Here is an 11,974-nt window from a genome sequence, read left to right as displayed (position 1 = left end):
TAGCCTCCAAAAGACTGACTGAATTTTGCTTTTTACAGTTTAGAAAATTAAGAGCAGGAACCAGATTGTTCTCACCCCACCCACCCACCCACCCACCCACCGCCCTTTCATCCCGTGATACACTGACACGTTGCAGCACTGGACCAACAATTTTGGGAGACCTTTAGTGTTAATCCATCGGGGACAGTGTTGGGCTGCCGGGCAACCCATGCAAATATTAATACACCAAGAGGAATCCTTAGATGGGATTTATTGAGGGTCATTTGTACATACGAGCTACATCTCCAAAACCTACTCTACCAGACAGCTTCCCTACAGTTAGGGAAACCCTTGCCTAGAATGGTTGCTTTACATGACTGATCTATTGAAACATGGAATGCCTGTAGAGTTGTGGCACTCCATGACATCTACACGGGACTTGCTTCAAGAGCTACGACCAGGGAGCCTCCTGGCTTCTCAGCCATGCAAGCTCGGTCAGGTCCTCTGGCCCGTTTGCTTGGCATTCATGCTTTCTGCCTAAAAAAAGAGGCAAAACGCACAATAATGCGGCATTCCAACATGCTAGTAATCAATCAAACACACTTGGTAGTAACATTAGAAGAGGCAATCGGGTCACCCAAGCAGGTAAGTCCTGCCTTAGCTTAGGCATTTGGATGGTTTTCCCCGACGGGTGTCAGAGGAGACATCTGGCTACACGCCAACTAGCAATGTAGAAACACCAGGGAGAACGTTTTCACTACATGCGTGCTCAGACCGTCCCCTTGTCACCGCAGGCTCTCTCAGGAGCGGATCTCTCCTTTCTAGGGCTACCCTGGATACGGCGGGTGAGGAGGCTACACGCAAGCAGGCTCCAATGGCTGACTCTGCTCCCGCTGGCTCTGGAGAGGTGGGTGAAAGAATCAGAGTGAGAATCTGGGCTGTAGAGACCAGAAAGGCTTTGCTGCTCCAAGGAACCAACAATGGATTCTTTTCTTGGAGGGCGGGGAGCCCAACCCAAGCCTGTCTGATGCGGAGAGAAGCTGCATTTTGTCAGGAGTTCTTTCTTTAACTTCCGCATGTGCAGCACAGCCTCCCTGGGTAGTTCCAGTCCACTGGCCAGCTGTCCTGTGAAGGCTGGCACTGCTGCACAACGATGCTGTCTGTCTTGCAGGCTGCAAGATTGTGGCCCAGTGCAGCAGGAGGAAGCGAGGGGGGGGCAGCGCTCTCTGGCTACAAGCCAGGCCGGCTTAGCGTGACATTTCTGAATGCTGCAGCAAGGTGTTGACTCCTTGGTTAGCGGTGTCTGACAGGCTGACTAGAACTTTGCTTCTCCACGTGGAGACGCAGTGCCTTTTCAAATGAGAAATCACAACCACACCTCTAAATCAAGCCGCATTGCTAATTACTACCATTGCACAGTATGTTTGAGATCGTGTCTTTCAACAGACACGGGGCTGAACGTCCTCTGCCACAGCAGCAGCTCTGGAAGGAATCTAACGGTTTCCAGCCTGTGTGGTGCAGATGTGCTGCTCTGCATGGCACAGCTATGGTGTCACAGACATTGCAAAACCTGCTCTTGTCCTGAGCACAGTTCTACTGCCTCCAAAATTCAGTCACACCTTGTAAGTTTTAGCCAGAGCTCATCTGAGCTCCGTCACAGGGCATTTCACTTGCGAAGTTCTCATCTCTCACTAGTATCCCAAAAGAAACCCCAACCAAAACCCAAAGCCCAAACCAGCATCCAGCTGCTTTGGGAGGTGGCGGGAGCAGCTGGTGGGGTTGGAGGGCGTTTGCCATCAGTCAGCGATGCCCTTGCCCTAAGCTGGAGCTGCAAATTTTGGCCTAAGTCTGCCACGGTGGCATTGGGAGGTCAGGAGTTCTACTGGTGGTGGCAGTGTGAGGTCAGCAGCTCTGTTGGCGGTGGCAGCAGCAGGTCAGCAGCTCTGTTGGCGATGGCATTGTGAGGTCAGCAGCTCTGTTGGTACCGGCACATTGGGGTTGCCAGGTGAGGAATGCAGGGCGCTCAGTTCCGCCCCGGAACAGCTCCGGGGAGCATTGGTCTGGCCCTAAAGCCAGCAGAAGGACGTGGGTACATGTTCTCTGGACCCTCGCTTCTATTTCCTGCCAGGAAGAGGAAACGCAGCCCTTTTCACCCTGCAGGTTAGGAATAATCCCTCTGCCCGATGGGGACCATCCCAAAGTGATGCTGCGTTGTCAGGAGGGAGGGAGCTGGCACCAGCTGTGCTGGGATGGAGCCGGCTGAGGCCGTTGAAATCGAAACGGCCTGGGCGGACCTGGGGTAGCGATGCCTGTAGTATCAGCTGGGATCTCGAGCGGTGCCCTGGGGTAGGAAGGTGGCCCTGCCGGGGGAGGCTGGTTCCAGCTGGCGTTGGCAGCGTGCCCGCCTGCCAGCTCTCTGCTGCTTCGGCTGGGGTGCTTGGAGAGGCGGGCAGGGAGAGCTGGGCTGCTGGTTGAAACATCCCTCAACAACCCCCCTGGGGGCTGCAGGTGACACTTTCCTTGCACTGTGTCCCCCTGGCTGCACCGGTGCGGATTCGGCTGGGAGTGAGTTTGCCGCTGTCGGCTGTTAGAAAGGGAAAGGCTCTGAGGTCTCTCCCTGCGAGCACCGAGGTTTTGAAAAGGTGCTGATCTCCTTAGTTATAGCCTTAATTTTGCCTCCTCCCTTTGCAGCCCCTCCCTCCCTCCTCAACCTGCAGCCTCTTCAAGAGGAAATTTGAAAATGTTTTCAGTTAGGTGCGGGGTGGGAACTTCTGATAGCCGAGGGCTTGATGCGTTGATCACGAGAAAGCGCAGCCGGGCACCTCCTGGGAAGTGCCCCTGCGCCGATGAACTGCCTGACTGCAGCATCTGGGGGGTTGTGAGCCACGTGGAGGTGATGCCCCCACGGGGGAAACGCGCGAGTGGGACAGCGCGGAAGAGACTGGCTTCCAGACTCGGGACGGGCTTCGGTTAGCGGTTAAGAAGAGTGGAGGCAGCAGCATCTTCCTCCGCGTGGGGCTGCACCCCGCCTGCCAGGTCTCAGACCAGGCAGTACGGTCTCCGCTGCTGCTCCGTGTGTCATGGGTGGAGAACCTGAGCGTGGAGAGGAGGGTGGGAAAGGACCCTGTGCCCGGTTTGCCCGCCAGTTAATGGCAGAGGTGGAAAGAGAAGTGCCACATCCAGCACTCCCTTTGCAAGTCTCGTTTCTTCCTGCGGGCATCTGCCGGGGAGATGAGACGGTTAATGGCCATGCTCTGCTTTTCTTTGGCTTGAACTTAGGCCTTTTCTTGGTGTTTGCATCTCAAGGAGGTGGTAGCATCTTGGTTCTCTGTGTGCTGCCTGTAGCATCATTGCTGGGCTGGTTCTCATCACTGGCCGCTGGGAGCAGCTACCCAGTGGGATGCGGTCACCGCGCATCCTCCCTGCCAGGCTGGGCAGAGGCCAGCAGTGCCACAGGGCGCGGGTGGCAAAGGGAGGCGGCCAGGGCTGTTGCAAAGCTGGGGAAAGCTCTCCCGTGCATGCTTTCCCCTGCCAGGGGGGTGTTTTATTCCAAAGCTGAGACCCTGGATGCACTTCCACCTGCGCCTGGGTGCAGAGAAAAGGCCAGGTGCCCCAGGGAGAGCCCAGATCTTGGCCAGACTGCACCAGGCAGTCTGAAAACGGGCTCTCTTACTGCCGCAGGGCTGCAGGTATCGCCCAGGGTCGTGCAAAAGCGTCCCATTGGACATGTCATGGGCACTGTGCTCATGGCTCTCTCTGGTTGCACCCCTGCTTTTTTCTTCCCCCTCTTTGGTTGTTCTGGAGATTGCTGCAGCCAGCACAGGCGGTCCCTGCGGTGCGGATGGAGCACTGTGCGCTGGCTGTGCTGCGCAGGAGCACAAACCTGGGGTGGGGGGATGGGGTGTCGTCAGGTTGCCCTCATTAGAGGTGTGTGAATCCTGAGCACTTTTTGGAGCGTGGTGCCATTTGAAAACACAGATGGACATAGGACACTCCCTGCTCCCAGAGAGGCCGTTGCACCTCCTTGTTGTCCCCACTAACTGTTGTTCTGGTGTCTTGCAGGCACAGAAGAATAAGGCACGATGGATGCCTATGAACCTCCAACACTGGATGTTGTAGTCTTTGGAGGTTTGACGGTGGTATTGGCCATTGGGATCTTCCTGTTCTCCTTCCTGGAGAAGGTCCTCCTTCCTTCTGAGGAAGCCTTGGCCAAGCAAGGCAAATACAATGAAACCGCCCAGCTGAAGAAAAAAGAGAAAAAGCAGAAAGAGGAAGCTGTAGAGAAAAAAGCAAAAGGAAAGGAAAAGGAAGAGAAACGAAACGGAAAGATCGCAGAGCAGCACCAAAGTGCTCCAGCTGTCAGCTCCGTCACTATCAAGAAACCAAATGTTCTTCCAACCCATGAGGAGCAGAAGCCTAATGGACCTGTCAAGAAGGCAGGTGCATCCGAGAAGAAACGCGAGCCAGGTAAGGCCAAGTTCCTCTGCGTATATCCCCATTGAGTAAGCCAGCAGAGGGATAGGAGAAGGGCTGGAGTCATCTCGTTCCCTTAGCAAAGAAAGAGCTGGAACGAACCTGCCTAGTGAAAGGCAGGAGACGACCTTGCTGCTCTGCGCCACCGGCACCGCTGCGTGGAGCGATGTCCCCTAGGGAGGCTGTGTCACGATGGAGTCCAGCTTCTGATGCCCACCATGTCTCTGCTCCCTGGCATTAGCAAAGCGTGCCCAGCTCTGGCTGGAAACGCTCAGTGTGATGGAGGGCGGTGGCAGGGCGGCAGGAGCAGGAGCAGAGCCAGGCAGAGGTGGCAGCTGGCTCAGGGAACGCTTGTCTGTGGTGAGCGCCGTCCCCAGCGCTCGTCACATTGCTTTCGGTTAGAGAGGTATCAAACTTGGCTGTGGACATCTGGGCGGTTGCTGGCGTGAAATGGCACTTACGGGGTTGAAGTCAACTGAGGTGATGCTACTCAGCCCTGCCGTTGGCTCGAGCGCTCCCAACCCCTCCTCTCTCCTCCCCAGCACCTGCGGACTCGGATGGGCCCCTCTACCTGCCCTACAAGACGCTTGTGTCCACGGTCAGCAGCACGGCGTTCAGCGAGGGGGAGGCCCAGCGGCTCATCGAGATCCTGAGGGAGAAAGCGGGCATCGTCCAGGACACCTGGCACACGGTAGGGCTGCCAGCACCGCCGTGGCCGCCAGGGCCGGGCCGAGCCTCGGGGGGTGCGGAGGGGTGAAGGCAGCCCGTTTTCGGGCAGGCTGTCCCCCGAGGGTCAGCCTTAGAGACGGGAGCTGAATTTTCCCTGGGGCAGAGGGCATGATCCTGTGCGTGTGGGGGGGAGGGGTTGGATCGGTCGGTGGCGGTCCCCGCTGATGTGCCACCCTGTGCCGGCAGGCCAAGCAGAAGGGTGGCCCGGTCGCTGTCCTGAAACGCCGGCTGGAGGAGAAGGAGAAGCAGCTCGCCACTGAGCAGGAGGCTGCAGCCGCTGCCAGAAACAAGAGGCGGGAGCTGAGCAAGGTAAGTGCCGCGCAGCCCTCCCGGCACCCCTGGCACGGGCCCTGCCCCTCACGGCATGGGGGCACCTCCGAAAGGGTTACACTTTTTAAAGCCTTCTGAGCTCGGAGGCCACTTGTTTCAAGTCCCCTTAGAGCAGGGAAATTCCTACGCTCAGGACTGACCGGGTGGCTTCTTTCCTCGAAGGAGCTGGTGGCCGAGCGGGCTAAGGTGACGGCTCTGGAGGGCAAGCTGAAGGAGCAGCTGCTGGCCCGCGAGCAGGAGATGGCAGCGGTGCAGGCACGCACGCAGGCCATCAACCAGGACCATGCCCAGAAAACGCAGCAGCTCCAGGACAAGGTGAGCCCCACGCGGTGCTCTGCAGCTTCCTCCGCTGGCTGCCGGCTGGCCTTCGGTGGCAGGTGCTGGTCTTTTGGAGAAGACCGAGGTGGACGACGGGACCAGAGCCTCAGGGAGGGGCGAGTGCCCCGCAGTGCTCCTGCCCCGTGGTGCTCAAGCTAGAAGAGGGAGGTGGGAGCATCCTCATGGGATGCGGCAGCCCCGGGGCTCTCAGCATCAGCAGACACCTCGCTGTGGCTTCCTTGCCAGTCCCTCTTGCTCATGGGGTGGGCTTCTCAGGAGGGAGCAGAGGGACCGGCGGTGGCGGCATTAACCCCTGTTGGGCTCTCCCTAGATCCGGACCCTGCAGGAGCAGCTGGAGAACAGACCCAACACGCAGCTGGCTCGCCTGCAGCAGGAGAACTCCATGCTGAGGGATGCCCTCTACCAGACCAGCAGCTGGATGGAGAGCAAGTAAGACTGGGGCGGGGGGCAGAGCCTGGGGCCGCCCTCTGGCAAGCCCTGGGGGTGGCTGTCCATCAGGCTTGGCCACCCGCTTTCTGGAGGGTGCTTCTACAGGCACCCCAGCTAGCTGGAGGTAGAGGAGGGAGTGAGGAAGAGATTGCCAAATGGCTTTTGGGGGCCTGGCAGGGGAAACAAGGATGTTTTTCCCAAGTGGAAGGGCAGGTGAAACCCTCTCTGCTTTGGGGTCACCTGTGCTGATGCCAGCGGAGGGGGGCAGAGGGGACCAGAAGGCGCTGCAGCATTGCTCCCCACTTCGGGGAGCTTGTGCTCACCAACTTCCAAAGAAACGTAGCTGGCTCCTTGATGGGAGCGGTGCTGCAGAGAACCGAGACCTGCCTGGTGCATACAGAACAAACAGGAGCTAGGGAGAAGAATGTCACGCTCCTTTCTATAGAAGGTCTGAAATGGCTGGTGATTAACAGCGCCCAGCTAATTACAGAGCAGACTCCAGCTGCCTAGAGTGCTTTCTGCTGTGTCTGGGAACACAGATCCTTGCGACTTCTCCTTCATGAGAAAGGAATGCCTCCTGTGATGGAAACGCAGCTTTTGAAAAGTGATGTGTCAGCTCTCTGCACCCCGTCCCTGAAGGACCAGGCGTGTCCCAGAAACAGGCGAACGCCACCGCTGAGATGTTTCAAGCCCTGTTACCAGGCCCACAGGGGGATGTGTTCCCCCTGGGTAACGCCAGGGATGCTTGACTGGCCTGCGGGCTGGAATAACGCTGCTTCTCTTGGTGCAGGCACAACCCTGAGCTGGCCAGGTTGCGGAAGGAGTACGCCAAGCTGAAGAACGAGCTGTCTGAGAAGTCAAAGGTGCTGCAGCGAAAGGAGCAGCAGAGGAAGAGCCTGGAGCTCAAAGCGTCAGCCTTGCAGAAGGAGGTGGAGCAGCTGCAGGTCAGGCAAGCGCCTGCAAACCTGCTCCCCTCAGAGAGATGGGGCGCGTGGCTGAATTGTGTGGGATCCATGGGGCTGGCCATGGGGAGAGCTCGGGGGGAGATGAGCGTCCGCATTTGGAAAGCGAGCTGCCTGGCGGACCCCCTGTCAGTTTGTCACATGCCAGGAGCTCTATTGCGCATCGCCGGCAAAGCCCAGGGGGCACGCTGCCCTGGTGGGAGCCGTTCTCGCTCACCTGTGAAGCTCACCAGCCGGCTGTGAGGGTGGGGGGAAGCCTAGATGCTGCACCCTGATGAGTGGTAGCCTCAGGTGAGAGAGGAAACCCAGTGGCCCCTGCCAGCGGGTGCTCACGAGGACGTGGGTGCTCCCTCTCGACTCTGAAGCCCTTGGTGCACGAGGTAGAGCTTGTGGCTTGTTTGTTGTCACCGGGGGGTGCCTGGATTTGGGGGTTTAGGGGTGTTTAAAGGACACCTCCCAGGTAGGGCCTCTGAGCACGCCGCTGGAGCAGTGGCGCGTCGCTGGCTTGTGGCCACCGCGGCGGCTCAGTGCAGACCTGAGGTGACCCGAGATGTTCTGGAGGGGGGAAGGTCACCAGAGGGCCAAGGGAGGCTCAGGCAGATGCCTTCTTTTGACTCCTATGTAGGAAAAACTGGTAAAAAATATAACAAGGGACCTGGACCAGGAAACAACCAAACTCCAGGAGCTACTGAAGGTTACCAGGACCAACTGGCCAGAGGGGCAGAAACCATAAAGAAGTGAATGAACAGCTTCAGGAAATGGTCCCTGTGGTGGCCACAACCATCCCTCCCCTTGGTGCTGGCGGAGGGCAGGGGGAAGCGCGTGTCAGGCAGTGGTTGAAAACCAGAGACAAGGTGGCACTTGCTGCCAGAAGCCATCTGGGTGGCTTTGGGGAAGCTCGGGGAGCATAGGAGATGGTGGTCATGGTTCTCCCTGCTCAAAAGGCAGGACCTGGCCCACCTGTGAAATGCTTTGATGCTTGAGCTGCCACGAGGATAAGGTTGAGACCCAGCTGAGTAACCCACCTCTGTTTTCCTTCTCCAGGGGGAAGAGGAAGGTTTGAAGAAAGGGACTTCAGCCTGACCAGTCTATGAGCTAGACCTTACCGCTCCTAAAAATAAAAACATATACTGACTTTACTGTAGATAAAAGTTACAAGCCAGTAGGGACCTAAACCCTAGGTTTGAAACTAGGTTTAGTAACATTTTTATTATTACATATTATATAATATATTTATTATTGGAAAATAAAATTGCAGAAAACCCCAACCAGTAAACACTGCAGGCATGTGTTTGTAAGAAAATCTTCATAGTGTTTTGTACAACCAACAGTTTGTTCCCCAGGGAGACGCTCCGGCCACGTCGGGGCAGGCAGAACCCACGCATGTGTGAAAAGGGAAGACTGTGCTTGTACATCAACTGCTGCAATTATTTTTTCCCTTTCTATTGTTTCTATTTTTTTCTTTTTATTTTCCTTTTTTTTTGTTGGTTGGAGTGAAAGAAGTGTGAAAGTGAGAGCCACCACGGAAGGAAGCCTCTCTTTGATGGGTGGCTCTTGGCATGTATCCTTTTGTGTACTTCTGGGTGTCGGTGCAATTATAATGACGTAGTGAAAAGAGCTTATCCTTGCTTCATTTTCCCGGTTATTGTTTGTTAATTTTTATTAAGTTTGCAAGCCAGCCAGGTGTTTGGGGTCACTGAAGAAGGACCCAGCTGTGGCCGGGAGCAGATCCTTTATTCCCCGCCTTGCTCGCTGTGCTGCAAACAGCCATACCTTCTGTTTTTCCTCCAAGACACGCAAAGGAGAGAACCCTTCCCTTCCAGCCACGTGTGTTTTCACGCTGGCGGTGCACCCCGAGGTCCTCTGCCATGGGGTCAGGCTGAGCGTGGGGACAGGGCAGAGCAGCGTGAGCGTGGGGACAGGGCACAGCAGCACAGCCACGCCAGCCCGGCGCAGGCTGCTCCTGCTCGCTTAAGCCTCAGCGCACCCCTGTAATTCTGACCCTGCGGGTGCTGCGTGGTGGTGGTCCTTGGGCACTGCCGGGCTCTCCAGCCTTCTCTCTCCCCTTCTTGTGGCTTTTATTTTTTTTTTAATTTTTCCTTTTTGTTTTATTTCAAGTTGGTTTCTTAGGGAATGGCAGAGACCATGTCACAGCTCGGTGCCTGTCTCCTCACAATAAAGCTGCTGAGCGCAGCGCTGACATCAGCGGCATTTGAGGAGCTGGTGGGGGGAAAAGGCCCCCAAAGTACTTGGTACCTGCTGGGTGTGTGAAGAACCAAGGCCAGGACGGGGATGAAGGCCAGACGCGCCTCTGTTTTGCTCCCAGAGAAGTCAGCGTGTGCTCAGCCTCTATATCAGACACAGCAGAGACTCCACGCAGGCAGGACTGGGTAGACACGTGTCCTGTCCCCCCAGCACTGCAGCTTTCTGGGTCATGATGGAGAAGGGATGTGCAAGTCACACTTGGGCTGTGGGGTCTTTGATCAGGCAAGAAGATGGGGTCCTGCTGAATTCAGGCTGAGGGAATGGCAAGCTGAGAGCCCCCACGCAGCCCCCCACTGCCCCCCAGACCTGCCTCCCACCCTTGTCCAGAGGCACCGAGCTAGCTGGGGCTTCGCTGACTGAGCAAGGGCTGCCGCCCCCAGAAGCCGGGGCACCCATCAGTGCTGAGCTCGTCAATGCTCATTGCAGAAATGGGCTGAGCACCTTTGGGGGGTCACGCTGAGCCGCGAGAAGGACCACCCCCGCCTCCCCAGATCCGGTGGGTGGCTCGGTGACACCCCTCCATCACTGCCTGCAGTGCCTCTCAGGATGGGAGGTGATGGAGCGCCGCACCTGGCCAGAGGGCTGTGTGTCCCCGGGAGGTGGTGGCCCCAGCCCCTTGCGCGGCAGCTGAGACCCCACGCACTCACTACAAGCCTTGCTGCCGCTGCAACCCCCAGCCCTGTTGTACGTGCATAGGCTGCATACCCGACAAGTACCCCGGGCTCTGGCAGGTCCATCTCCCCGCACCGGAGGGACAAACCCGGTGAGCAGAGCTTTTCCCCGCAGCCACCATTAGCCTTCAGTTTCTCTACCTGGGCTTTGCGGCGCATGGGAAGGACCTCATGAACCAAGGACGGCCAGTGACAGCACTGTCATGTCTGCAGCATGCCTGGCCTGATACCTTTTGCCTTTGAGATCCTCAAAAAGTCAGGGAACGCCTGGATTTTACCAGCATTGCAAACTGGGCTGGAGCAAGCTGTTGAGCGTAGCGGGGTGGCCATCACCCTCGGAGAGCCCCCAGTAGCGAGAGCCCCCCAGCAGCAGGTGCAGCAAAGTGATGCGATCTTTCCGCTTTTCAGCTTTTTCTTTTTTGCTTTTGCAGCAGCGATTCCCTTGATTGTGAGCTCTTGTGCAAAACAGGGCAGATGGTACCCAGGCGTTAACACAGAAGCAGCAACAAAGCCCCCAAACCAGCCAATACAAGGAGGGCAGCCGGTGTCCCAAGTACACTAAGGGCTCTGATGATGCTCCAGAAACTGTGTGAGAGCAGATTTGGTGTCCCCAGCATGGGGGGACATTGATGCCCTTCCAGGACACGTCGCCGAGCTGGCTCTTTTAGGAGGAAAGATGGGCAGATTCTTGCTAAGCAAAGCTGAAAAACCTCCCATCTCTTTGGGGAAAGAGGTTCAGCTTAATTTTCCACACCTGAAGTGGTACTGCTGGGATTTTTTTCTTCCCGCGGCACCTTGGTGGAAGGGGAAGTCCACGCTGAGGGGGTAGGGAAAGCCAAGCCTTGCCCACCAGCACAGGGCTGAGCACTGGCCAGCCCCTGCTCTCCTGGGAGCCCGTGGCGTTTTGCAACATGCCTGCTTTGCTGGGGGCACTCGCGCTGTCGGCTGGGCACCTGTCAGCCTGTGACTCAGGGCAGGCCGATCGGCTGCTGGGATCCGCAGGTAGATGGGCTGCTGGGATCCGCAGGCAGGCACCTAATTGGTAAAGATGAAGCAGCTGCCCAGCCGGGGGGATTTTGGATGGGAATGCTGGATCCTTCTGCCCGATTCCGGCCACGGCGGGAGTTACCTTTCAGCCTGGCTATGTGACGGGCTTATCAAGCCACAGCTTAGACACCCAAGGTCACCTTTGCTGGAGCCGCTAAATTGTGTTTGCAGCACCTGCTGCTCACGCTCAGGCCTCAATTACCAGTCTCCATGTCCCATCCCAATCCTGTCCCCAGGGTCATGGACAAAAATGGCTGTTGGGAAACCCTTGCCCGCACGTGGACTTGAAAGGGTTTCTACCCGCTGTGCTCTTGCTGCAGCCAAGCTGCCCTACCTGGGCTGCAGTCCTGCTGAGCTGGCGTGGCTCTGAGCTGGGTCCGTCACCTGAACCCCTTCGCCTTTTTCTTCTTCGTGTAGTCCTGCCGGGAAGCCGTTTCCTCCTCAGCAAGTGGCCAGGCTACAGCAAGCGTTCCTCATGTTCTCTCTCCCTGCTCGCCTTGCCTTTTCAAAAGGTCTGGGTGACCTGGGAGAAACCGTAACGGAAAGGATTTCAACAGCCACAGGAAGAAACATTTTGCTTGCCACAGAGTCTCCAGCGGCAGCAGGATAAACAGCCTTGGGAGATAATAAAATTGGGCCCACTGACTCCATGGCGGGGACAAGCCTGAAGCATTATAGCTCTGAAGGTTGCCAGCTACTGCCAGCCGTGGCACGCAGGAGTATTCCAGAGGCCAGTACAACACCTGGGCA

General features: G+C 57.1%; 1 protein-coding gene across 1 annotated transcript; it reads left to right on the top strand.

The window, feature by feature from the left end:
• The first annotated feature begins 799 nt into the window (after window positions 1-799).
• LOC129737273 (ribosome-binding protein 1-like) lies at window positions 800-8,708 on the top strand. Its single transcript, XM_055725904.1, has 8 exons — window positions 800-886; window positions 4,042-4,446; window positions 4,995-5,143; window positions 5,368-5,490; window positions 5,674-5,826; window positions 6,161-6,279; window positions 7,070-7,223; window positions 8,286-8,708. The coding sequence occupies exons 2-8, from the start codon at window positions 4,062-4,064 to the stop codon at window positions 8,322-8,324; spliced, it is 1,122 nt and encodes a 373-aa protein (XP_055581879.1). The 5' UTR covers window positions 800-886; window positions 4,042-4,061; the 3' UTR covers window positions 8,325-8,708.
• The last annotated feature ends 3,266 nt before the right edge of the window (window positions 8,709-11,974 follow it).

Source organism: Falco cherrug, chromosome 13 (genome assembly GCF_023634085.1).
Source record: "Falco cherrug isolate bFalChe1 chromosome 13, bFalChe1.pri, whole genome shotgun sequence".
Taxonomy (NCBI): domain Eukaryota; kingdom Metazoa; phylum Chordata; class Aves; order Falconiformes; family Falconidae; genus Falco; species Falco cherrug.
The sequence above is the reverse complement of the archived record's forward strand: the minus strand, read 5'-3'. Positions and strand labels throughout refer to the sequence as shown.

Bases quoted from the DNA above. Each gene is read 5' to 3' on its own strand.
- LOC129737273 (XM_055725904.1), top strand. From the start codon at position 4,062: ATGGATGCCTATGAACCTCCAACACTGGATGTTGTAGTCTTTGGAGGT. The intron at 5,827-6,160 runs GTGAGCCCCACG...GGCTCTCCCTAG, and splicing joins CGCAGCAGCTCCAGGACAAG to ATCCGGACCCTGCAGGAGCA. The intron at 6,280-7,069 runs GTAAGACTGGGG...CTCTTGGTGCAG, and splicing joins AGCAGCTGGATGGAGAGCAA to GCACAACCCTGAGCTGGCCA.